The sequence below is a fragment of the Eupeodes corollae genome, chromosome 3, assembly GCF_945859685.1.
Source record: "Eupeodes corollae chromosome 3, idEupCoro1.1, whole genome shotgun sequence".
Lineage (NCBI taxonomy): Eukaryota > Metazoa > Arthropoda > Insecta > Diptera > Syrphidae > Eupeodes > Eupeodes corollae.
Genome location: NC_079149.1, coordinates 79,033,528 through 79,061,088, shown reverse-complemented (window position 1 = coordinate 79,061,088; position 27,561 = coordinate 79,033,528). Strand labels below are relative to the sequence as shown.

The following is a 27,561-nucleotide window of genomic DNA, read 5'->3' as shown; positions in this document are numbered from 1 at the left end:
CAATTTATAGTTGAGGCCCTACCTTAGCTTTAAAAAGGCAGTTTTAGTTTTTTGCTTTTACTTAAATTTTTAAAAAGTGCATTTTTCAAAAACATGATGTGATGAAAAATTAAAAGTTGATATTGTTATAGAGGGCAGCTAAATCCTTCATAAAGAATTGTTTGGATTGTTGAACATGAGAAGGAAATTCCAAATAGGAAAGATAGATTTTCAAATTTGTAACCTAAAACTAGGTTCTCATATCTCAAAACAATTTGGCAAACAGGTTACAAGATATCAGTTTAAAATTAAAAAGGTTTTATTCGGTGATGTTTTGCTACGAAAACAAACTTTTTTTTGTATCGTGAATCCTTCATTAAGTTGTATAGATATTATAAGGGGTCATCCATTTTGCGGTTTCAAAAGAATAGGGCTGGAATTCGACATCTGTCAAACTAAGTCGGTAAACCAATTTTTTTGTCTGACTTTTATGAAACTGAATCGTTTAAATATCGCACAACGCATACAAATTGTTAAAACCTGCTACAAAAATGGCGATATCGTGCTTTAAGAGGAGATTATGGTTAACATAATAGTCCAACTACGAATTTGAACAGATTGAATTGGTTACAGCAACTGCATCATCGTTTCGCTCGTACCACTGACAGTATCGCTCCTTTAAGTGAAAGTGTTGCCGAAGACCCGGATATGTAGATTCCTCGTCGTTATCAGTTATGGCCATATGAGAAATGCGACTTAGAGAATATGTGATTTCAACAAGAAGGTGCTACATGCCACACAACTCGAACGAATATGGCAACTGGACACCAAGATCATGTTATTTGATACCGCAGGACATTTTTTTGTGGATCTACGCCAAAGACCGTGCTTATGCAGATAAACCTTTAAATCTTGAGCACTTACAAACCAACATTCGTCAAGTTAAGGGTGAAATACCGCCCACTATATGTTAAAAAGTGATCGAAAATTACCTCAAAAGAATCGATGCTTGCAGCAATTCGCGTGGTGGTAATTTAAATGATGTATAAATATTGAACAAATAAACATTTCAATTACTTGTAATGGAAAAAAATCGCTTACTAATTACATGTAATTGAAAATTGAAGTTGGTTTCTTTAAGTTTTACACTTCAGAATTTTCAGAAAGCAGTTAGCTTATAGCAAGCTTTAAACTACGATCAGAGGCTAATCATAAGTGCACGTGTTAGTTGTTAGTAAGATAATTACACAGTTAAAGCCTTACACACGCACAAAATACAAAACATAATTAACATTTAACATGAATTAATACAGAACAACAAAAAAGTTCTTGAGGGAAAGAACTTTTAAACTACATTCAAGGTAATTGATTTCTCTGATGTTTTTAATTTCAAATGTAAATTTTGTATTTTTGTAATATTTTGGTTAGGTTAGGTTATAGTGGATGTCCAATAATGAAACGGACACTCTTAGGCCAGTTTAATGGCCCATTGTGATACCACATGAATCTTGAGGCTTCCTCCTAATCTCAATGGAACCAGCTTGAGTCCCTTACGAAACGTGAGAGGCTGATTATACCGATATGATTTAGATTGTTAAAGAAGAATTGTCCTAGGTAATACTTGCGTTTTCGAGCCAGAGCAGGGCATGTGCAGAGAAGATGAAGAACCGTTTCTTAATATTAAACTGTTGCGCCATCTCCATTAGAGATGATCGCCAGTTATGGACTGTTATAGCGTTTGTAGAGACAGAGTCGAGAGATTTGATAGCGGCCTGGCTATCAGAGAAAATACGGATATCAGATGTTGATATCACGTTTTCTTTGAGCCAAGACAAGACTTCTTTTACCGCCAAAAGTTCCGCCTGGAACACGCTACAATTATTAGGAAGGCGGAATGAGAGACTTAATTTCAGTCGTTCAGAGTACACACCTCCCCCAACCCATTCTTTTCTTTTTTCATCCTCCAAGAATGTCCTATCCTCCCAAAAAGATCTGGTAAGTATAGAAATCTGAAAGTTTCTGTCGAATTGTAGTTGGAATTGATTCTAAGTACCTTAGAATTACGGAGTGGCCAATTTTGTTGTTAGTCCACTGCGACGAAGCATTGAGGCGAATAGCAGAGCTTGAAGCTATTTGTTTGCTAAATATGTCAAGAGGTGTAAGGTAGAGCAAGGTGTCCAGTGCCGCAGACGGGGTCGTGCGAAGCGATCCGCTTATACATAGGCAGGCTGAACGTTGAACTTTATTCAACTTATCCCTGTTTATATCTTTTTCTAAAGCAGTCCACCGTACTGCCACACCGTACGTTAAAATCGGTCTGATTACAGATGTGTATAGCCAATGCGTGATTCTGGGTTGTAAACACCATTTATTACCAATAGCTTTTTTGGAAACCTACAGTAGCTTTTTTTACTCCTTCCTGTACGTTGCGTTTCCAATTTAGTTTTTTGTCTAAGACAAGACCCAGGTATTTAGCCACGTCTGAGAATTTTAATTGGATTCCTTTAATATAGGGAGGGTTGACAAATGGAATTTTGTATCTCCTCGAAAATAAGACCATATCGGTTTTGTGTGGGTTAACATCCAGTCCACACCGATCAGCCCAAAGTATTAGTCTGTCCAAGGCATTTTGTAACAGTTCTTTTAGGATGTTAAAATGCTTTCCTGAAACTGCTATAGCAACGTCGTCCGCATAGGCTATCACTCTGAATCTATTGTGAATATCACCAATAATTTTGATATGAGTCCCGTCGATAGCACCAATAACATTTGGAATACTGCTCTTTTGAAAAAAGTATATCTTGGCCTGGCGTTCTTCTTCTTGTGAATAGTTAAATTTTATCCATTTAGAATAAATATTTGTTTCCAAATCATTTAAAACTTCTTTCAAAACAACTGAAACCGTTGGTTGCGCCATACCAATGTTAAAATCGTTCCCAACACTCAACTGGTAGCTTCCTTGCGCGGGGAATCTTAAGACAGCTGCAAATTTTAGTATGTTTGGGATGGATTGTTGTCTTTTCGTTGGTTTTAACTTGTCGTTGATATCTAAAAATACATTAAGGAAGGCTTCTTTCAAAAGTCTAAAGTTTTGAATGAATCTAAAAGTGAGCCAAATTAGATTTTCTAATGTAACTAAAAAAGATCTTTTATCTACATACATATGTTCAGCCAAATCCATCGGATTTGAAGCATCGCGTAGTTTTCTTCGAATCTTTGCTTGCTCCAAAGTATTTTCTTCTTCAATTTCATTTTCACCGAAAAATAGTTCAATAGTAGACATGCTTTTGGCTTTCGCGATCCGTAAAATATTTTATCAACAAGGAATTTGTGATTGACTGAAAATTTGATAATTAACAAATATTTTGACAACCATAATACCAAGACTGTCAATTTGAATCATTCACAATAGATCTAATTTCTGAAGAGCGTTCACAGTTTATCAAAAATTTTGATTGCTGACAACGATAATACGAATTCATCTATTTCATTGAAAAATGTCAACTAGCGTATTTTCCCTTCAGTTCAATTCAGATTTGTCAGTTGTGAGTAGGAAGGGAAAGATTCGATAGTCGAAATAATATTTCATGTAAACTGGAGAGTTCACCTGTAACCATGGAGCGAGAACTTGGAACGATAACACGACACCTGATCGTCATGAGATTGACGCGGCCTTGATGCCAGCCATCTTCGCGATTGGAGATGGGTGGAGAGGAAGGAACTGAAGGAGAAATTAGAGGTTGAGCACCGTGTGTTGATCGTATGGATAATAAACTACAAAAAATTGCTAATTTCAAAAAGCACTTTCCATGACAGTCATACGCCCTAACCATCATGCCACGGTGTTATAAGGATAATGCTTCTCGAGAACCACTAAGTTTTAAATTTAATTTCTTTTTATTTGAATAAAGAATTATTTTTTTTCGAACCTATCAGTTCTTTCGTACTAATTATCGAATTAACATTGGTCCTTCGAGCCGGATTTCCTTTGTTGGGGACAGACTAATGCTGCGGGCGAGTGTCGCTTATAATCAGTACTGCCTGGAAAATGACAATGAGATATAATTTGGGACTAAAATTGCCACAGGTACACAAAAGAAGAATGAAGTCATTTTTTAACCATTTGCTTGATGTCGCTTTTCATATTTATCCCGATAAATCATTCGGATATCAATTTGACAGTACCCGTCGCGTGATGGTTAATCTAAGGGTTGTCATGCCAAAGGTCTTGAGATTAATACATCCTGAGTCATCAATTTTTTTTTTTGTATGTGCTTCTTTTTTGTGATTCTGTAATGGTTTTCATTTAACTTTCACTTTTTTTTGAAAAGGCTTGACCCTTTGAGAAAATTTGGGTGACAGATTTTTCTTAACATTTAACAGAGTTTTACATTTAAGGATTTAAATTACCTGTTCTTATTATGTCATTACATCTGTTATTTCTGACAGAGTTTGAAGTTTTTAAAAGTTCTTCTAACACCTTGTATAAAATTGTCTATATAACTTGAAAGGCAAACATTTGTTATTACGTGAAATTGAATTGTTGATGGTTTTTTCTTCGATGATCAACTAGAATCCAAGTTCTTGAATGATATGCGTTGTGAATATTGGTTGAGGGACATCCGCTAAAATAAATAACCAGTTTATTTATCTTTTCAGTTCAGAGACGATCTGAATGATTCTTGTTTTTGCCTATGTTTTGATTGGAGCTCCATTTGCGGCGTAGAGAATATCCATTGTCTGTTGTTAACGTTTTTGCAGGAAGTTTAGTCCGAATAATCTGCACCCATGTCTGTAAGATTTTTGTTTTTCAATCATTAATGAATAAGCGACGGCTTTCATTTGTGTCAGCTTTTTGCTTTAATTAGTTTTACAGAAAATCGAATCTTTAAATTGGCAGAGTTCGACGAATTTTTGACAAAACGAGATTTAGACTTACTTGGTATTTTGCTTGTATCCCTCTTTATTTATTCTTGCCTACTGCTATCATTTGATTTTGGTGTTCTTCATCTTGTTTTGAAGAGCCTCGATTCTTAATAGCAGTTCTGATTGGCTGCTGAACGTCTGATTTGTTGTGGAAGTCTTTTTAACAAATATGTTGGTCAAACGAAGCGACGACATAATATTTCATGCAACTGGCCGCTTACATTTTGTATTGATATCTCTGGATGATCATTCAGCATCTTAACATTTGTTGTTGAATAATCCAGAACTCATGATTGAGGTCGTCTGAATCAATTGCTTTTACAACATTTCTAAAAACAATATACATCTCCATCTAAAAGTTCGATAAACTAGTCACCTGGTTTTCCACCCCAATCTACTTATTTTCTCCAAATTCAATTCATGACATGTAAATCATGTGAATTTATTACATTAGTTTAAACTTGAACGCTCTCAAAATAAAGCTAAGACCTTAAATAAAGGTTCTAAGTCGCATTCCACTTAGATACCAATGAACGTCGTGATTTACAGTAATAAAACTCTTATTTATAAATTGTCTGTGTATTATGCAGCAAAGCCGCAAAGAACGAGTCAATTTTAAAATTTGTTTATCACGTACAAAAATGAAAATTATATTTAATATTTTGTATTATGACAATCTTCACGTTTATTTAGCACATTATTCATTTATATAATATTTCATAAAATATTGTATGAAATAAAAGATTAAAACAAAATTATAAACTAAATAAGTATTTACATATTTGAAATAAAAAAAAAGTTGTATTAATACTTTAAATATTTTTTCTTCAATTAGAATTTATAATTCTTTTTATTTTAGATTTTGAGTATGTTACCTTATTATTTAAAAAGATAATGTTTCATGTGACTTAAATTATTTAGGTTCTTATTTATTCTAGTTTCATCAATCAGTAATTCACTTAAGTGATGGTATACTTAACTTTTAATAATAAAAATACACATATTTACACTCATTTAATTTAAATAAAACTAAAGTTTACATATTAAATTCATAACTAGTTTACATGATTATGTTCATAATATATAAAATACAAATAAAAGATTGAATGTTTTAACAGAACAAAAACGTAATACATTTACAGTCCTTTTTGTATTTAAAGATACAACAAATAAAATTGCAATTAAGGCACCAGTCTCTTCTCTTACGTAAATATTAAACATTTACTTAACTTATTATATTACCAATGGTTTGATTCATTACATTAGTAAGAACATCCTTTAATATATTTTCTTACAAAAAGAGAATTGAAAAATTGGATTTCACAATGAGTTTACGAGTATATAAAAAGCGTATTTTTCTAAAATAAGGAAAACGCCTAGTCATCATCTGATAAGTCGATGGACTCACCTGGCTCTAATTGCTTTCGTGCAGCATTTTGTTGCTTCATTGTATTTAGAATTGAGGCAGGAATTGTAGAAATTGATGTGGTGTGTTCATTCAAGCTTTGTTTAGTCGCAATTATCTGATGGATCAAACAAGAATATAATATTTTAGTTGTTTATTTTTTTTATTCAAAAAGAAATGTTTAATTTTCATTATTTTCACATTTTATAGAACTGAATAATTTGCAAGAAATTTAAACCGTGTTTTCCGAAGTAGTTGACACATATTCGGATATTCAAGTATACACTTGTCCTCGTATTAAAAATATAATTTTTCAACAAGGTTCCTCAAAAAATGACCATAGTCAAATGAAGACTCATTAGTAATCACATACACATATAAGAAGACTCTAGAAGATAATGATTTGTACTCACAGAATCATCACACAATTTATAGTTGAGGCCCTACCTTAGCTTTAAAAAGGCAGTTTTAGTTTTTTGCTTTTACTTAAATTTTTAAAAAGTGCATTTTTCAAAAACATGATGTGATGAAAAATTAAAAGTTGATATTGTTATAGAGGGCAGCTAAATCCTTCATAAAGAATTGTTTGGATTGTTGAACATGAGAAGGAAATTCCAAATAGGAAAGATAGATTTTCAAATTTGTAACCTAAAACTAGGTTCTCATATCTCAAAACAATTTGGCAAACAGGTTACAAGATATCAGTTTAAAATTAAAAAGGTTTTATTCGGTGATGTTTTGCTACGAAAACAAACTTTTTTTTGTATCGTGAATCCTTCATTAAGTTGTATAGATATTATAAGGGGTCATCCATTTTGCGGTTTCAAAAGAATAGGGCTGGAATTCGACATCTGTCAAACTAAGTCGGTAAACCAATTTTTTTGTCTGACTTTTATGAAACTGAATCGTTTAAATATCGCACAACGCATACAAATTGTTAAAACCTGCTACAAAAATGGCGATATCGTGCTTTAAGAGGAGATTATGGTTAACATAATAGTCCAACTACGAATTTGAACAGATTGAATTGGTTACAGCAACTGCATCATCGTTTCGCTCGTACCACTGACAGTATCGCTCCTTTAAGTGAAAGTGTTGCCGAAGACCCGGATATGTAGATTCCTCGTCGTTATCAGTTATGGCCATATGAGAAATGCGACTTAGAGAATATGTGATTTCAACAAGAAGGTGCTACATGCCACACAACTCGAACGAATATGGCAACTGGACACCAAGATCATGTTATTTGATACCGCAGGACATTTTTTTGTGGATCTACGCCAAAGACCGTGCTTATGCAGATAAACCTTTAAATCTTGAGCACTTACAAACCAACATTCGTCAAGTTAAGGGTGAAATACCGCCCACTATATGTTAAAAAGTGATCGAAAATTACCTCAAAAGAATCGATGCTTGCAGCAATTCGCGTGGTGGTAATTTAAATGATGTATAAATATTGAACAAATAAACATTTCAATTACTTGTAATGGAAAAAAATCGCTTACTAATTACATGTAATTGAAAATTGAAGTTGGTTTCTTTAAGTTTTACACTTCAGAATTTTCAGAAAGCAGTTAGCTTATAGCAAGCTTTAAACTACGATCAGAGGCTAATCATAAGTGCACGTGTTAGTTGTTAGTAAGATAATTACACAGTTAAAGCCTTACACACGCACAAAATACAAAACATAATTAACATTTAACATGAATTAATACAGAACAACAAAAAAGTTCTTGAGGGAAAGAACTTTTAAACTACATTCAAGGTAATTGATTTCTCTGATGTTTTTAATTTCAAATGTAAATTTTGTATTTTTGTAATATTTTGGTTAGGTTAGGTTATAGTGGATGTCCAATAATGAAACGGACACTCTTAGGCCAGTTTAATGGCCCATTGTGATACCACATGAATCTTGAGGCTTCCTCCTAATCTCAATGGAACCAGCTTGAGTCCCTTACGAAACGTGAGAGGCTGATTATACCGATATGATTTAGATTGTTGAAGAAGAATTGTCCTAGGTAATACTTGCGTTTTCGAGCCAGAGCAGGGCATGTGCAGAGAAGATGAAGAACCGTTTCTTAATATTAAACTGTTGCGCCATCTCCATTAGAGATGATCGCCAGTTATGGACTGTTATAGCGTTTGTAGAGACAGAGTCGAGAGATTTGATAGCGGCCTGGCTATCAGAGAAAATACGGATATCAGATGTTGATATCACGTTTTCTTTGAGCCAAGACAAGACTTCTTTTACCGCCAAAAGTTCCGCCTGGAACACGCTACAATGATTAGGAAGGCGGAATGAGAGACTTAATTTCAGTCGTTCAGAGTACACACCTCCCCCAACCCATTCTTTTCTTTTTTCATCCTCCAAGAATGTCCTATCCTCCCAAAAAGATCTGGTAAGTATAGAAATCTGAAAGTTTCTGTCGAATTGTAGTTGGAATTGATTCTAAGTACCTTAGAATTACGGAGTGGCTAATTTTGTTGTTAGTCCACTGCGACGAAGCATTGAGGCGAATAGCAGAGCTTGAAGCTATTTGTTTGCTAAATATGTCAAGAGGTGTAAGGAGAGCAAGGTGTCCAGTGCCGCAGACGGGGTCGTGCGAAGCGATCCGCTTATACATAGGCAGGCTGAACGTTGAACTTTATTCAACTTATCCCTGTTTATATCTTTTTCTAAAGCAGTCCACCGTACTGCCACACCGTACGTTAAAATCGGTCTGATTACAGATGTGTATAGCCAATGCGTGATTCTGGGTTGTAAACACCATTTATTACCAATAGCTTTTTTGGAAACCTACAGTAGCTTTTTTTACTCCTTCCTGTACGTTGCGTTTCCAATTTAGTTTTTTGTCTAAGACAAGACCCAGGTATTTAGCCACGTCTGAGAATTTTAATTGGATTCCTTTAATATAGGGAGGGTTGACAAATGGAATTTTGTATCTCCTCGAAAATAAGACCATATCGGTTTTGTGTGGGTTAACATCCAGTCCACACCGATCAGCCCAAAGTATTAGTCTGTCCAAGGCATTTTGTAACAGTTCTTTTAGGATGTTAAAATGCTTTCCTGAAACTGCTATAGCAACGTCGTCCGCATAGGCTATCACTCTGAATCTATTGTGAATATCACCAATAATTTTGATATGAGTCCCGTCGATAGCACCAATAACATTTGGAATACTGCTCTTTTGAAAAAAGTATATCTTGGCCTGGCGTTCTTCTTCTTGTGAATAGTTAAATTTTATCCATTTAGAATAAATATTTGTTTCCAAATCATTTAAAACTTCTTTCAAAACAACTGAAACCGTTGGTTGCGCCATACCAATGTTAAAATCGTTCCCAACACTCAACTGGTAGCTTCCTTGCGCGGGGAATCTTAAGACAGCTGCAAATTTTAGTATGTTTGGGATGGATTGTTGTCTTTTCGTTGGTTTTAACTTGTCGTTGATATCTAAAAATACATTAAGGAAGGCTTCTTTCAAAAGTCTAAAGTTTTGAATGAATCTAAAAGTGAGCCAAATTAGATTTTCTAATGTAACTAAAAAAGATCTTTTATCTACATACATATGTTCAGCCAAATCCATCGGATTTGAAGCATCGCGTAGTTTTCTTCGAATCTTTGCTTGCTCCAAAGTATTTTCTTCTTCAATTTCATTTTCACCGAAAAATAGTTCAATAGTAGACATGCTTTTGGCTTTCGCGATCCGTAAAATATTTTATCAACAAGGAATTTGTGATTGACTGAAAATTTGATAATTAACAAATATTTTGACAACCATAATACCAAGACTGTCAATTTGAATCATTCACAATAGATCTAATTTCTGAAGAGCGTTCACAGTTTATCAAAAATTTTGATTGCTGACAACGATAATACGAATTCATCTATTTCATTGAAAAATGTCAACTAGCGTATTTTCCCTTCAGTTCAATTCAGATTTGTCAGTTGTGAGTAGGAAGGGAAAGATTCGATAGTCGAAATAATATTTCATGTAAACTGGAGAGTTCACCTGTAACCATGGAGCGAGAACTTGGAACGATAACACGACACCTGATCGTCATGAGATTGACGCGGCCTTGATGCCAGCCATCTTCGCGATTGGAGATGGGTGGAGAGGAAGGAACTGAAGGAGAAATTAGAGGTTGAGCACCGTGTGTTGATCGTATGGATAATAAACTACAAAAAATTGCTAATTTCAAAAAGCACTTTCCATGACAGTCATACGCCCTAACCATCATGCCACGGTGTTATAAGGATAATGCTTCTCGAGAACCACTAAGTTTTAAATTTAATTTCTTTTTATTTGAATAAAGAATTATTTTTTTTCGAACCTATCAGTTCTTTCGTACTAATTATCGAATTAACATTGGTCCTTCGAGCCGGATTTCCTTTGTTGGGGACAGACTAATGCTGCGGGCGAGTGTCGCTTATAATCAGTACTGCCTGGAAAATGACAATGAGATATAATTTGGGACTAAAATTGCCACAGGTACACAAAAGAAGAATGAAGTCATTTTTTAACCATTTGCTTGATGTCGCTTTTCATATTTATCCCGATAAATCATTCGGATATCAATTTGACAGTACCCGTCGCGTGATGGTTAATCTAAGGGTTGTCATGCCAAAGGTCTTGAGATTAATACATCCTGAGTCATCAATTTTTTTTTTTGTATGTGCTTCTTTTTTGTGATTCTGTAATGGTTTTCATTTAACTTTCACTTTTTTTTGAAAAGGCTTGACCCTTTGAGAAAATTTGGGTGACAGATTTTTCTTAACATTTAACAGAGTTTTACATTTAAGGATTTAAATTACCTGTTGTTATTATGTCATTACATCTGTTATTTCTGACAGAGTTTGAAGTTTTTAAAAGTTCTTCTAACACCTTGTATAAAATTGTCTATATAACTTGAAAGGCAAACATTTGTTATTACGTGAAATTGAATTGTTGATGGTTTTTTCTTCGATGATCAACTAGAATCCAAGTTCTTGAATGATATGCGTTGTGAATATTGGTTGAGGGACATCCGCTAAAATAAATAACCAGTTTATTTATCTTTTCAGTTCAGAGACGATCTGAATGATTCTTGTTTTTGCCTATGTTTTGATTGGAGCTCCATTTGCGGCGTAGAGAATATCCATTGTCTGTTGTTAACGTTTTTGCAGGAAGTTTAGTCCGAATAATCTGCACCCATGTCTGTAAGATTTTTGTTTTTCAATCATTAATGAATAAGCGACGGCTTTCATTTGTGTCAGCTTTTGGCTTTAATTAGTTTTACAGAAAATCGAATCTTTAAATTGGCAGAGTTCGACGAATTTTTGACAAAACGAGATTTAGACTTACTTGGTATTTTGCTTGTATCCCTCTTTATTTATTCTTGCCTACTGCTATCATTTGATTTTGGTGTTCTTCATCTTGTTTTGAAGAGCCTCGATTCTTAATAGCAGTTCTGATTGGCTGCTGAACGTCTGATTTGTTGTGGAAGTCTTTTTAACAAATATGTTGGTCAAACGAAGCGACGACATAATATTTCATGCAACTGGCCGCTTACATTTTGTATTGATATCTCTGGATGATCATTCAGCATCTTAACATTTGTTGTTGAATAATCCAGAACTCATGATTGAGGTCGTCTGAATCAATTGCTTTTACAACAATTCTAAAAACAATATACATCTCCATCTAAAAGTTCGATAAACTAGTCACCTGGTTTTCCACCCCAATCTACTTATTTTCTCCAAATTCAATTCATGACATGTAAATCATGTGAATTTATTACATTAGTTTAAACTTGAACGCTCTCAAAATAAAGCTAAGACCTTAAATAAAGGTTCTAAGTCGCATTCCACTTAGATACCAATGAACGTCGTGATTTACAGTAATAAAACTCTTATTTATAAATTGTCTGTGTATTATGCAGCAAAGCCGCAAAGAACGAGTCAATTTTAAAATTTGTTTATCACGTACAAAAATGAAAATTATATTTAATATTTTGTATTATGACAATCTTCACGTTTATTTAGCACATTATTCATTTATATAATATTTCATAAAATATTGTATGAAATAAAAGATTAAAACAAAATTATAAACTAAATAAGTATTTACATATTTGAAATAAAAAAAAAGTCGTATTAATACTTTAAATATTAAATATTTTTTCTTCAATTAGAATTTATAATTCTTTTTATTTTAGATTTTGAGTATGTTACCTTATTATTTAAAAAGATAATGTTTCATGTGACTTAAATTATTTAGGTTCTTATTTATTCTAGATTCATCAATCAGTAATTCATTTAAGTGATGGTATACTTAACTTTTAATAATAAAAATACACATATTTACACTCATTTAATTTAAATAAAACTAAAGTTTACATATTAAATTCATAACTAGTTTACATGATTATGTTCATAATATATAAAATACAAATAAAAGATTGAATGTTTTAACAGAACAAAAACGTAATACATTTACAGTCCTTTTTGTATTTAAAGATACAACAAATAAAATTGCAATTAAGGCACCAGTCTCTTCTCTTACGTAAATATTAAACATTTACTTAACTTATTATATTACCAATGGTTTGATTCATTACATTAGTAAGAACATCCTTTAATATATTTTCTTACAAAAAGAGAATTGAAAAATTGGATTTCACAATGAGTTTACGAGTATATAAAAAGCGTATTTTTCTAAAATAAGGAAAACGCCTAGTCATCATCTGATAAGTCGATGGACTCACCTGGCTCTAATTGCTTTCGTGCAGCATTTTGTTGCTTCATTGTATTTAGAATTGAGGCAGGAGTTGTAGAAATTGATGAAGTGTGTTCATTCAAGCTTTGTTTAGTCGCAATTATCTGATGGATCAAACAAGAAAATAATATTTTAGTTGTTTATTTTTTTTTATTCAAAAAGGGAATATTTAATTTTCATTACTTTCACATTTTATAGAACTGAGTAATTTACAAGTAATTTACAAGAAATTTAAACCATGTTTTACGAAGTAGTTGACACATATTCGGATATTCAAGTCTACACTTGTCCTCGTATTAAAAATAAAAATTTTCAAAAAATGACCATAGTCAAATGAAGACTCATTAGTAATCACATACACACATAAGAAGGCTCTAGAAGATAATGATTTGTACTCACAGAATCATCACACAATTTATAGTTGAGTTTTAGTTTTTTGCTTTTACTTAAATTTTTAAAAAAATGCATTTTTCAAAAACATGATGTGAGGAAAAATTAAAAGCTAAATCCTTCATAAAGTATTGTTTGGATTGTTGAACATGAAAAACAAATTCCAAATAGGAAACATAGATTTTCAAATTTGAAAACTAAAACTAGGTTATCATATCTCAAAACAGGTTACAAGATATCAGTTTAAAATAAAAAAGTTTTTATTCGGTGATGTTTTCCAGCGAAAAAAAAACGTTTTTTTGTATCGTGAATCCTTCATTAAGTTGTATAGATATTATAACGGGTCATCCATTTTGCGGTTTCAAAAGAATAGGGCTGGAATGCGACATCTGTCAAACTAAGTCGGTAAACCAATTTTTTTTTGTCTGACTTTTACGAAACTGGATCGTTTAAATATTGCACAACGCATACAGATTGTTAAAACCTACTACAAAAATGGTGATATCGTGCTTTAAGAGGAGATTATGGTTTACATAATAGTAAAACTACGAATTTGAACAGATTGAGTTGGTTACAGATACTGTAAGCCCCGTGCATCATCGTTTCGCTCGTACCACTGACAATATCGCTCCTTTAAGTGAAAGTGTTGCCGAAGACCCGGATGTGTAGATACCTCGTCGTTCTCAGTTAATATGATAAATACGACTTAGATAATATGTGGTTTCAACAAGACTGTGCTACATGCCACACAACTCCAACGAATATGGCAACTGGACACCAAGATCATGTTATTTGATACCGCAGGACATTTTTTTGTGGAGCTACGCCAAAGACCGTGCTTATGCAGATAAACTTACAAACCAACATTTGTCAATACCGCCCACTATATGTTAAAATTACAATTACTATTACTTGTAATGGAAAAAAATCGCTTACTAATTACATGCAATTGAAAAGTGAAGTTGGTTTCTTTAAGTTTTACACTTCAGAATATTCAGAAAGCAGTTAGCTTATAGCAAGCTTCAAACTACGATCAGAGGCTAATCATAAGTGCACGTGTTAGTTCTTAGTAAGATAATAACACAATTAAAGCCTTACACACGCACAAAATACAAAACATAATTAACATAACATGAATTAATACAGAACAACAAAAAAGTTCTTGAGGGAAAGAACTTTTAAACTACATTAATTGATTCCTCTGATGTTTTTAATTTCGAATGTAAATTCTGGCAACAAATTAAAACCATTTGATAAATACGGTAACTGTATTTTTATAATGTTTTGGTTAGGTTAGGTTATAGTGGCTGTCCAAGATGGAAGGGGACACACTTAGGCCAGTTTAATGGCCCATTGTGATACCACACGAATCTTGAGGCTTCCTCCTAGGCTCAATGGAACCAACTTGAGTCCCTTACGAAACGTGAGAGGCTGATTATACCGATATGATTTAGATCGTTTAGATCGTTAAAGAAGAATTCTCCTAGGTAATTCTTGCGTTTTCGAGCTAGAGCAGGGCATGTGCAGAGAAGATTAAGAACCGTTTCTTCCTCTTCCTAGTCCATACAGCTTCTGCAAAAGTCATTTGAGAATACGTCTAGTCTCGTCGCGTGCTTTCCTATTAGACATTGTCCGGTTATGACACCTATTATCGAGCTTATATGCGATCTGCTTAGAGAGAGCAAGCACCTTGAACGTTTTAAATCCAGTGTTGGCCAGATGTTTTTTGTGACTTGCACTTGACACGTGGTGATGTTGTTCCACCTGGTGCCTGTCCTCCTCATAGCGTCTTGCATTAGCAGCAGTTTAGAAGGAGCGATTGGTATACCAGTACTTGCCAAACGTGGTAGGATGGGCTGTACTGTACCGTTCCTGGCGAGTTCATCTGCCTTACAGTTACCTGGAATGTCTCTATCGCCCGGCACCCAGCAAAGCTGAATATTAAACTGTTGCGCCATCTCCATTAGAGATGATCGACAGTTATGGACTGTTATAGAGTTTTTAGAGACAGAGTCCAGAGTTTTGATAGCGGCCTCGCTATCAGAGAAAATATGGGTATCAGATGTTGATATCACGTTTTCTTTGAGCCAAGACAAGACTTCCTTAATCGCCAAAAGTTCCGCCTGGAACACGCTACAATGATTGGGAAGGCGGAATGAGAGACTTAATTTCAGTCGTTCAGAGTACACACCTCCACCAACCCCTTCTTTTGTTTTTGACCCATCTGTGTAAAAATGGATTGACTCATCCTCCAAGAATGTCCTATCCTGGTCTGGTAGGTATAGAAATCTGGAAGTTTCTGTCGAATTGTAAGTGGGGGATGGTGTAGTCTGTGTGCTTTGGAATTGATTCTAAGTACCTTAGAATTACGAAGTGGCCAATGTTGTTGTTAGTCCACTGCGACGAAGCATTGAGGCGAATAGCAGAGCTTGCAGCTATTTGTTTGCCAAGAGGTGTAAGGTAAAGCAAGGTGTCCAGTGCCGCATTTGATTTGAATTTATATATAAAGCTTGCGCTATAAAGAAGATATTGTATCTTACTGTGTAATGCTATTCCTTTTAAATAAAGAACTAAAGAACTAGGCAGGCTGAACGTTGGACTTTATGTAGCTTATCCCTGTTTATACCTTTTTCTAAAGCAGTCCACCATACTGCCACACCGTACGTTAAAATCGGTCTGATTACAGATGTGTATAGCCAATGCGTGATTATGGGTTGTAAACACCATTTATTACCAATAGCTTTTTTGGAAACCTACAGTAGCTTTTTTTACTCCTTCCTGTACGTTGCGTTTCCAATTTAGTTTTTTGTCTAAGACAAGACCCACGTATTTAGCCACGTCTGAGAATTTTAATTGGATTCCTTTAATATAGGAAGGGTTGACAAATGGAATTTTGTATCTCCTCGAAAATAAGACCATATCGGTTTTGTGTGGGTTAAAATCCAGTCCACACCGATCAGCCCAAAGTATTAGTCTGTCCAAGGCATTTTGTAAGAGTTCTTTTAGGATGTTAAAATGCTTTCCTGAAACTGCTATAGCAACGTCGTCCGCATAGGCTATCACTCTGAAACCCTCCGCATCCAGACTAGTTAGGATTTCATTCACCACTAGGTTCCAGAGGAGAGGGGATAGAACACCACCTTGCGTTGTCTCTCTACTAACGAATCGTCTACTAGAAGAGTTGCCCAGTTGTGAGCTAATTATTCTGCTAGTGAGCATTAAATGAATTTACTCCCGAAGCGAACTCTCTACATTTAGAGATGTTAGTGCAGATGTGATTGGAGATGTGTCCACGTTGTTAAAGGCACCTTCGATGTCAAGGAAAGCAACCATAGTGAACTCTTTATGATGGAGGGAATATTCGATGGTGCGTACTAAAATTTGTAACGCTGTTTCCACCGATTTACCTTAACAGTAGGCATGTTGAGACGAAGACAGAAGCATTGTATCGATACGTGCCCTTAAATGGATATCAGTCAATCTTTCCAAGGTCTTAAGAAGGAATGATGATAGACTTATAGGTCGTAGATCATTAGGATTGACTTGGGAGCATATACCTGCTTTAGGTATAAAAACAACTTTAACTTCTCTCCATGCCGAGGGAACATGGGCTAGGTAATGATAGCTGGTAAAAATTGCCTCAAGGATTGGTGCAATTATATCAGAAGTCTTTTGTTATTCGCCTGGTATTATTCCATCTGGTACTGCAGCTTTAAATGGTTTGAAGCTGTTGAGAGCCCATTGTAGCTTATCCCTTGTGATCAGATCTTGTGGATATGTTGTATTTGAACTTGAACGCATATAACTGTTGCAAGTTTTGGTAATGTTGCGTAAGATTTAACTAACGAAAATAATATTTTATTACATTTATGTGTAATTAACCTTCAAAAAGTAATCATTACTTTTGTTTTCAATTACATTTTAAATTTTTTTCAATTCTTCATTTAAAGTTTAAAGTAATTAAAAAAGGGTGTGTAATCATTTTTTCCCAACTATTAAATTAAATTCGTTGTTATTTGTAGAGGTTTTCATTATTGAAAACAAACATTGGTAGCTTTTTCTAGGTCGTTTTTATAGCTATCATTAAAAATTTGTGTCATTGAAAATAATTTTTTGATTGAATTCCACTAAAAAATGTTTACTACAGAAATCTGTCATTGGAATTGTGTGAAATTGGAACACAAATCAGTGGAACGATTCGTTTCACTTTTTAACAAAATAGTATCAGCTGTTCAGTTGTATAGTTGCTTTCATCAGTAAAATTTTTAATGATGTGATCGGAACAGTAAAAAATAGGAACACCAACTCTCTTGGCAGTCAGCTGTTCAATTAAATGAAATTTTATCATTAAAAAAATTAAAATGGATTTATAAATTAAATAAAACTTTAAATGCATTGTTTCTTTTTGAAAAAAATTACTTGAATATAGGATTTATCTTATTTCATCAAACTTTTGCTAAAAATAAATCTATAACATGTTCAAAACTAAAAACAAACATTTTACTGATAGCTATAACCAGCCTTACCTCAAACGTTGATTCCAATAAGAAAATGCTTGACTCCAACCAGGAAATTTTTGTCAAATCACAGAACCGTTCAAAAAAAATTCCAATTTCTGGTTTCAATAACAAAACCAATGAAAGCTATAAATTGATCCTCAGAAAAACATAATTTGAAATTTTGTATAAATGCATTTATCTATTTTCTTAGATAAGGTAAAACTTATTTTTCTTTCAATTTAATACTCAAGGGGTTATTAGTACCCTTTATATGTTTATATTTAAACACAGTGCGAGCATTAGGAAAATAGGGAAGGATTTAAAAGGAGATACCGTTGCACAGTGGTCTTAAAGTTCTGAACATCAAAATGGGAGGGAAAAACAGAGTTGGCTAAAGCATTCCACATTCTCGATGTGCGATTTAAGAAAGAATCTCTATACTTGACAGTACGCCCGAAATTGAGCTCAAGGGTAAACTGATGAGCATTCCTGGAAGTGCGAGTATTACGGCTAAATCGTTTAAGGAGTGGAATGCAACTGGCTAGTTCAACAGAACATTGTTTATAAAAATATCGATACATCAACGAAAGGCATGAAACATTGCGACGGTGTTCTGTTTCGATTATAGTTCTATCGCCTATCATTTTTAAAGCCCTTTTTTGTATTCTATCCAAGAGATTTAAACTTGTTTTAGGGGCACCTGCCCAGATATGCGAATTATATTCAAGCTTTGGACGGATGAAGGCTGTGTAAATTACAGCCAGATCAGAAGGTGTGAACAATTTCTTGCACCGTCGGAGAAATCCTAAGCACATGGCAGCATTTTTGGCAATATCAAATATATGATCGTTCCATAAAAGGTGATCTGTCATACACATACCAAGTACTGACAGTTGATTAGTTTTTTGGATGCAAGTGCCACTCATAGATAGTGGCATCGGGGGTGTGTTACGCTTTAACGACAGGAGACAGCATTGAGTTTTCGAAGCATTAAATTCTACACGGTTTTTGATTACCCATTGTACAATGCTGTCAAGATCAGAATTTAATGAGCTTATCATACGCTGTCGTTGAAGTCCCACATCCGAAGGACAAGGATGTGAATCTATAAACGAGTATGAGAAGCTGAGGGTACTGTCGTCCAATTCCAAATTCAAATTTCTGTCAGAAAAAATCCAAATAGTTTGATTAGTTTGAATGGGCAGACATAAGAGTGATTTATTGGCATTCAATTGTATTCTTTGCGCGAAAAATGAAACTAAGACAGCTAGTTAGTTTTTTTTTTAGATGTCCTTAATTTCAAACTTGGCTACCTTTTACTTGAAGAAAGTACCAATAACATTATTATCTACAAAACAAAAATCTCCTTACGCTGGTTACAAGTCTATAATAAGTTGCATTTTGTATCACGAAACACTCTCTTTTTCTTGTGGCAATATGACAAGGAAACATTTTTTTTACAAAACTTCAAATCAAAATTTTACCCTAAGTGAATTAACCACAAAGTTATGAAGTTCAGCTTTTAGTTTAATGAAAAATATGATCAGCTGACATTTTGACATAAGGATTTTTCTTGATTAACTTTCCTGTCATCTTTCCAACTAAGGCAAGTTCAGAAAACAAAAGCGACTTATTTGCACTCAACTGTATTCTTTGAACTTACATTTTGACCAAGGCAACTAGTTTTTCAAGCGTCAAAAATTTCAAACTCAGAATTTTACTTTACTAACCTCTATCTTCAGTTCATCGTACAATAGGAATTATTGTCTACAAAACAATCTTCAGGCGTTTTGTTCTAAAGTAATTTTATTTATTTATATTCTAATATGAGAAGGAAATCTTTTTCACAAAACATTAAAACGAATTTGCAAAAATAAATAATTCATAGAGTAATAAAGTTCAGTAGACTTGAGTTGCTAGTTAAGGGAATTTTTCTTGGCTTACTTTCCAATAAAGTAGCCTTTCAAGTCTCTTATGTTGTCCGAGCCTGCTCAAATTTTTGGCAGCTGCTCAATTAACGGTTAATGAGGGCAAAACAAAGTACATGCTGTAGTCAAGAAAGGACATACAACACCCACGTTTTGGTCAAAACGTCACCATCGACAGGCGTAGTCAAGGACTTCGTCTACCTAGGCTCCGCTGTAAACGCAGAAAACAACATCAGCGCTGAGATCAAACGAAAAATAACTCTTGCTAACCGCTGTTTCTTTGGGTTAAGAAAGCAATTGAATGGCAGAGTCCTCTCTCGAAGGACCAAAGTAACGCTATATAAGACCCTTATCATCCCCGTTCTGCTATACGGTGCAGAAGCATGGACTATGACAAAAGCGGATGAAATCACCTTGGGTCGGTTCGAGAAAAAAGTTCTTCGTGTGATCTACGGTCCCGTATGCATTGGAGGAGAAGATCAAACGACGAGCTTTACGGGCTGTACAGCGACGTAGACTGAGTCAGAAGGGTAAAAGTCCAACGACTAAGATGGCTGGGTCACGTAGAGCGCATGGAAACCAATGCTCCGGCCCGGAAAGTCTTCGAATCCGCACCCACAGGACAGCGCAGTAGAGGAAGACCGCGGATCTGGTGGCGCGCACAAGTGGAAGGTGAACTCACCCAACTTGGAGTGCGAAACTGGGGACATCTAGCTAGGGACCGAGCTAGATGGAGAAGTTTGTTGGGTGAGGCCCTAATTCACACATGACTGTAACGCCACCTTAATGAAGGAAAGGTACTTTCGACATATTAAAGTATACAAATAAATTGATTTTATATGCCTTCATATAAGAAACGCCATAAGTTATAGTTTGGATTTATTACGGTTTTGGACTTACCTTTTTAGACATTTTATTAATAGGTTTCGTGAGTGGCGAAATTGATTTATTAACAATATTTAGTTTAGACCGATCTTGCGCTTTGAATGTCCATTTTAAATCTGCAATCTCATCAATGGTTTTTCCGCATTTTTGTGTCGTATATCTAAAATAGAGATCGGAAGTTATAGATTTTGGTACACACAAGTTGAATTGATAATTCAAATACTCATGGAACTGGGTAAAACGAAAATATCTAGGTTACTTGTGAATTATACTTACTGGTTCAAATAATTATGAACGGTTGATAATCCAGTTAATTTGAGTATTCCATTAAAGTTCGGTACTTTAATCAGAAAATCATCTCCAACACGTTTCACCACAAACTTTGGCAAACCATCTAAATTAGCATGAAAATATCCATATTCCGCATTTGCATTTGACGAACTTGTAGTTGTTTTGCTCCCAGAAGATGACACTAATGTATTCGTCGTAGTTGTAGTTGGAATCGAGGAATTAGTTTTTATAAGTTTTTTAGGGATGGAGTCATCAAGACTTCCTGGTGAACTGATTGTAGATGGTTCGGAACCTTTTTTACAACTGATTTCAGCTTTGGCTGGTGGTATTACATTTTGGGTTGGAGAGCTCATAATGGCAAATTTTTTTAAACGTGGTAGTTCAATGGGTATGCCTTTAACTTGTGAAGACAGTTTGACTGCTAATGGATCTCCTCTACCATTAGCAGAAACAGGTTTCGGAGCAAATTTTTGGGCGGGTTGTAGTCGAAATTGAGGGCGGATGGGTGCTCCCAATGAATTCCTTTTTATTCCAACAGGGGAAATAACGTTTGTTGGTGGTGATTGTATTTGGTTCTGCTTAGCAGTGTGGTTTACGCTCTGTATACCGTTAGTAAGATTTGACTGTTTTAAATTATTAGATGCATTCTTTGTTGATTCTTCAAATATTCGTAAGGGGTCGAGTTGGGAGTTTTTAGTAAAATCAGGTATAGGAATTTTAGGAATTGTAGTGCTTTGAATTTTCTTCGCTGCGTTCTGCAGTGAATTGACTTGTTGATTTGTGTTGGGCATTCTCTTTGTCATTGAAATGTTACCCACAGGTATTGGAGATACTAAACGTGTAACTTGAGTTGTTGCGTTGGGTGCTCGCAATCGTATACCTGAACTAATTAAATTAGGAGCAGGCCTAACCACACAAGTATTAAACCCTGGGTTTCGAATCGAATTTGGTCGCTGTGATCTTAATGTTGTATTTATTGCAGACGGTGACCTTACTATTAATCCGCCTTGTGTCCGTTGTTGGAAATTTGGCTGGCTTTTAACAATGTTTCCAACTGCAGGTCGCTGTTTTATTTGAATAGACGCCGAAGGTTTTGTTGGCAGACGATAGAATTGTGATGTATTTGGTTGAAAATTAGTTCTTTGTGGAGCCTGAACTAGCTGCGGTGGTCTTGGGTAAATGGGTTTTTGTTTCTGTACAGGTAAGAGATTTCTTGGATTAAAATTTGTCGTCATTGACACAGGCTTCTGAGATAAAAGTGGAAAAGATTTTCTTGAATAACTAAATGGCGCTGATGTTGATGGGCTTCGCTCAACTTCTGTCATTATCTTTTTTATTGTAATATTTTTATTAAGTTTCATTGGAACTTCATTTAATTGTAAGCTTCGTCGTTGTGATTCAAAAGTATCTTTATTACTTTCAGATTGAGTAACACTACTTAAAGTGTTTGAACTCGAAGAATCATTGAGTTTAGAATCACTTGGTGCTATTGAGAAGTTAGCAAGATGTTGGGCAGGTATTGACAAATTAGTATTCGCATCATGAGTTGGAAACGTGAGTATAATTTCACCAGGATTAATAACATCGTTCGCTGTCTGTAGACTCAATGGTCTACAATTTTCGGATGATAAATTAAAAATAGTATTGATTGGTATTGGCTGATTGGCATTTTTCAGTAAGTTCGGTTCTTCACTTTTTTGTAAGTTAACTGAAGGAGGTTGAGCTTCTGATAATATAGTAAAAGTATTGCTTATTCCGTCGGGAAGAACCGTGAGTTCACGATTACATTCATTTTGTATTACCATCAGAGGTGAGTTTTCTCCCCCACATGATATTGTGTAGTTTATTCTGGCAGTATTTATTTCTTGAGAATCTACTGATGTAACTGCAGTCGAGACCACTGGAGAAGCAAAAGCAGGTGATTGAGAAGTGTTCGGAGGAACAACAGCAACAGATGGAGCACACACTTCATCATCTACGATCATACAATCGTCATCATCATCAATATAATTGTTAGTATTCGAAGTATCTTGCTTTCCTTTTTCTAACCCCGGAACAGATTGAACACCTGAAAGTCTTTCTGTTAATAGATTACTTTGTGGATCTTTAACGTTTGAAAGAACTTCACCAATATTTTCAATTTGATTGTTTTGTTGAACTTGAAAGCTTTCCAAAGATTGATTACTTTTTTCTCCAATCAATTGAACGTTTCGATTAGCTGAAATATTTGGTGTGCCCTTTTGAGTATCTTCAACACAGATTTGTTGCGTATTAGCATCACAAGAACTGATATGATTGGTATCTTTTGGATCCTGTTCAATGACTTGTTCAACATCAAGATAAATCTTGCCACTTTTTTGCACAACCCAAAATGCAGTTGTGCTAAATGTCTTTGGAATAATATTATGCCGGGATTCGTATACTTCTCGCAACATCATTTGTCCGTCGACACTTTGAAGTAGAACAAGTTTTGGTGCAGTTATGCTATGTCGATATGGACCGAAATAAATCTTTTTCTGAGATTTTGGTGTGACATACGCATTAAACAGAGATTTTTGATTAAACTGCATTTTAACAATACGATTTTTGGCAAGAGCATAAGCCATGACTTTTTGAATTCGATCCAGTGTTAACAGGTCTTTTAATTCTGGTATAAATATATGTGAAAAATCATTGCTAATGTCTAAAACAAGCCAATGATGATTTGAATTCATTTTTGCTGGCGGGAAAATTTCACAAAGTTCAGTGTTACGTATTTTACGGAATGATATATTGGTTCTTACAAAACCGTACGCCTGTGATACCATTTGCTCTAATATAGAGGTTGCCTGATCGGAGATATTTCTTTGCATTGGTAAGACTTTAAGCTTCAGACTTATATTATTTTGATCACTGGACACTTCAGGACAAAGAGAAGAATTTGAAGTAGTCGGAGTTTTTGGTTCAAATGAAATATTTAAATCACTAGTTCTGGGTTCTTTTTCTGTTATATCATTAATGGAATTAGATGGCAATTGTGAAGATGTTGGTATATGATGTGTTTGAAGGGCATCTTGACGCTTTTTGTGCTCGTTGAATTGATTATTAATCAAAAGCCGACACAAGACATTTATTTTTCTGGTAAGCAATGGATGACTTTCTGGTGTTGGTTTTGGACAAATGCGTGTTTTGTCGGGTCGAAGGAATCCTTTTACAATCCAATACATCTTTTGACCTTGCATTACCTGAAATAAAAAAAAAACGTATATACTTAAAATTAGATAACGTTCTTTGATGTACTAGATTTTAATTTTTAATTAGGAGTTCATTTATGAGAACTCAATTTGTTCTTGAGTTACATTAAAATTCTGCAGTACTACGCATCAGATCTAATCAAATAAAATGTTTGACGAAGAGTGTTTAAGGCACACCCTACTAATGTTGTAGCTGACAACTTTTTGTATTAACTCGAAAAAAATATTACATAAAGTTCTGTTTTAAGGGTTTGAATGATACAACACCCGCTATAGTTACATTTAACGAGAGCCATCTTGATCACTAGACCCCTTCATTTCTGGTAGTAAGTTTTTTCAAACGAGTTGAAACACTTTCTACAGATACTCAGATTTAATTTCATCTTTAACTCGATCTAGGCCAACATTTTATTGAATATATTTGAAAGATCTTAACTATACAATTTATTTTGTAATACCTTTGTACACAAAAACTTTTCAGAGAAGTTTTGCAACGGCATGCATCAAAAACTTAATATTGAAATGTATTTCCAAATATCTTAAGTTTTATTAAATTAAATGTAGACTATGCTACGAAAAAAGCAAATTTGTGTATATTCATATTGAGGATAATTTAACTTAAATAAAAATCATACATACCACAGCTAAACCTTCTGAACTTGTGCTACGCTTTCTGTCCATCAGCATTCTTCCCAAAAGAGGCAGTTTATCCCTTAAGATAGCTTGAATATTAATAACACTCAATGCATTTATAACTAATGGCATTATTGGTTTTATAGTTGCAGCTATGAATGTTATGTTTGTAGTTCGCACTTCCCATAGATAAACAAATCCTTCTAAATATGCTTCTAAGAAATTATTCCATCGAATAATACATAATATTTCTGCATTCGGTGCTGGAATGGCTTTGCTTTCCCTTCGTAATGCCATGTCAATATCTTGCATTTTTTTGCTCACCAAGTTATTCATATTTTTGATGACTTGTTTGAAAACATTCTTGAATGCATCTGAACTTATACCATGTGCTAGTGCCATATCTTCGGAAGAACTTTGAGCAATGTCAATGGCAGAAGTTGGCTCGATCTCAGGCGTTGGAACTGCCATTGGTACTGGAAGTGACACGGGTCCCGCGGAATTTTCTGTAGTTCCCGTATTCAGGGAAAATATTTGTGAAATTTTTGGGACGGTGATCTGTTCAACATGTGCTGGAATAAATTTTGGAGAAGCTTTAGTTTTATGATCGTTTGAAAGTCCCTCTTCCTGTTTCAATGATTCCTTATGCTGGTTAACAAGTAAAAGTGATGTTCCTTTATCAGCCTGAAACACACTCATTCGCCGTTTTTTTATTGGAACTGGTGATGTATTATCACTTTCCTTGGTAAATAATTTGTGTTCTTTTATTCTGGAATCTATCTCATTAGTTTTTTCTATGTGACTAATATTTTCTTTTTTTAATTGCAGTTCTTCCTTTACTTCAGAAACTGTTTTGATTTTAGGTACGTTGTAATCTTTGTGATAGTAAACAGACCTTAAAACATGTTCATTGAGACTTAGCCTTGTTTCGTCGCTTTCATTTTCTGCAATATATAATTGAATGTGCGCTACTCGTTTTTTATTTCTTCTTTTATAGATATTTCTAGGAATAGGGACAACACGACGACAATGATTAGCTTTAGCGTTCATATACACTTCAATATAATGGTTATCTGATATCCGACCCCTTTTTTCAATTTTAGTTTTGTCTTCTGTCGAAGGACTAAAATCAGAAACTGATTCACTAGCTTCGCTAGATGCTGAGCTTACATAAGTATCACATTCCAAATCTGTGCACGTTTCTACATTTCTATTGCATTCTTCTTTTTCGAATGAATATAATGTTCGATTTTTCACAACCAAGGGTTCATCAATTATCGTTGCTTCAAGTGGTTCCTGTGTGTTGATGTGTTTTTCTATTACAATTGGATGGCCGATTGTTGATTGACCTTTGCAAAAACACTTATATACCATGTGAATCATACACCAAGGAGCCAAGTCTTTTACATCATTCAATTTCTTCAATCTCACCGAACTATGTTTAAGGTGATTATAAATAGTTTCGTTTACAAGCACAGGTTCTGTAGGAAAAGTTACAGTAGTTTCGGTTCTCTTTGTAGAAGTTTTAGAATCGATTGAATCATTATCATCGTGATCAACGAAATCACCGTATCGCTTTGGAATCTTTGTGCAACGTCGCTTTTTATCGTATTGGGATTCATTAATCAAAAGAGTTTCACTTCCAGTAAGAACTATAGTTGAAGTGAATTCTTTTTCAACCCGAGCTAGCTTTGCGGTAGCTTGACGTCTTAACATAAAAGCATCTTCAGTAGTTATTTTTCGACCCTGAAAAAAGATAAATATTAAATAATAATCGAATTAATAACATATAAAAAATAAATAATAGCAACAATCTTACATCAGTTTCTAAGCGTAGTACGTTCGGATTTTTACATTTGCACTCGAGAACACATCTTTGTTTTCCACAATGTTGCCTTACAGTAGGCCCTTCGCTAAGACTAGAACAAATACAACCAAGTTTACAATATTCTTTATCACAGTCCGTTCCACCTGAAAGTAAAATATTTTTATCATAAGTCATGTACATTGGTTTTTATGTAATTTTATGCGAAAATAAAAAGCTCAATATCAAAACCTCTACGTGTTCATGTATCTTAAATTCAATATAGCTTCATTCTTCGTGATTTAAACTTTGAATACATTTCGAAAAATGTTATTAATAAAAAGCCAAGCCATTTACATTGAAAAATTGTCTTTAAAACAAAAATTAAAATATTTTACTGTTGTACGAGATGCACGATAATATTGTTGTATAACGTTTTATTTTTCCTATAGATTTTGGTGCTGTTAATTTATTTATTACTTTTCAAAATTCGAACAACTTTAAGGCTTTGAGGAGATACATAAATACATAAAGTTGCTTCTTTTTAATAAAATGCTTCATGATTTTCCAAATTTATAATCCCTTTTTTTGAATATTGAGTTGAAATATTAATGCTCAACCGTTCTCCAAAAGGCAAAACGGTTTAAAAGAAAGTTTTGTTTTTTAACAATTTAATCATATCAAGTTTTTGAAATAAATCAAAAAGTATAAAAATAATATTGAAAATGTGTATTTAAAGCTCGTTCTCAAATTTAGCCCCAAAATGTATTTTTCTAAATTATTAAATTTAAGGTTTGCTCAAAACTTTATATAGATTCCAATAAGGCTCATAG

The 27,561-nt window shown here is 34.2% G+C and overlaps 1 protein-coding gene across 4 annotated transcripts in view; it reads right to left on the bottom strand.

The window, feature by feature from the left end:
• The window catches only part of LOC129949293 (uncharacterized), a 54,225-nt gene that overhangs the window by 7,711 nt on the left and 18,953 nt on the right, over positions 1 to 27,561 (bottom strand). For 2 of the 4 annotated variants that reach the window (XM_056060663.1, XM_056060662.1), the window contains exons 4-8: positions 26,744 to 26,895; positions 24,931 to 26,670; positions 21,044 to 24,282; positions 20,783 to 20,927; positions 12,382 to 13,169 (exon numbers count right to left, since the gene is read on the bottom strand). In XM_056060663.1, the coding sequence (XP_055916638.1) occupies positions 13,023 to 13,169; positions 20,783 to 20,927; positions 21,044 to 24,282; positions 24,931 to 26,670; positions 26,744 to 26,895 (5,423 nt within the window). In that variant the 3' untranslated portion in view covers positions 12,382 to 13,022. Of the gene's footprint in view, positions 1 to 5,751; positions 6,429 to 12,381; positions 13,170 to 20,782; positions 20,928 to 21,043; positions 24,283 to 24,930; positions 26,671 to 26,743; positions 26,896 to 27,561 lie in introns of those variants that run through there. The other 2 variants (XM_056060665.1, XM_056060664.1) reach the window with 2 other exon arrangements.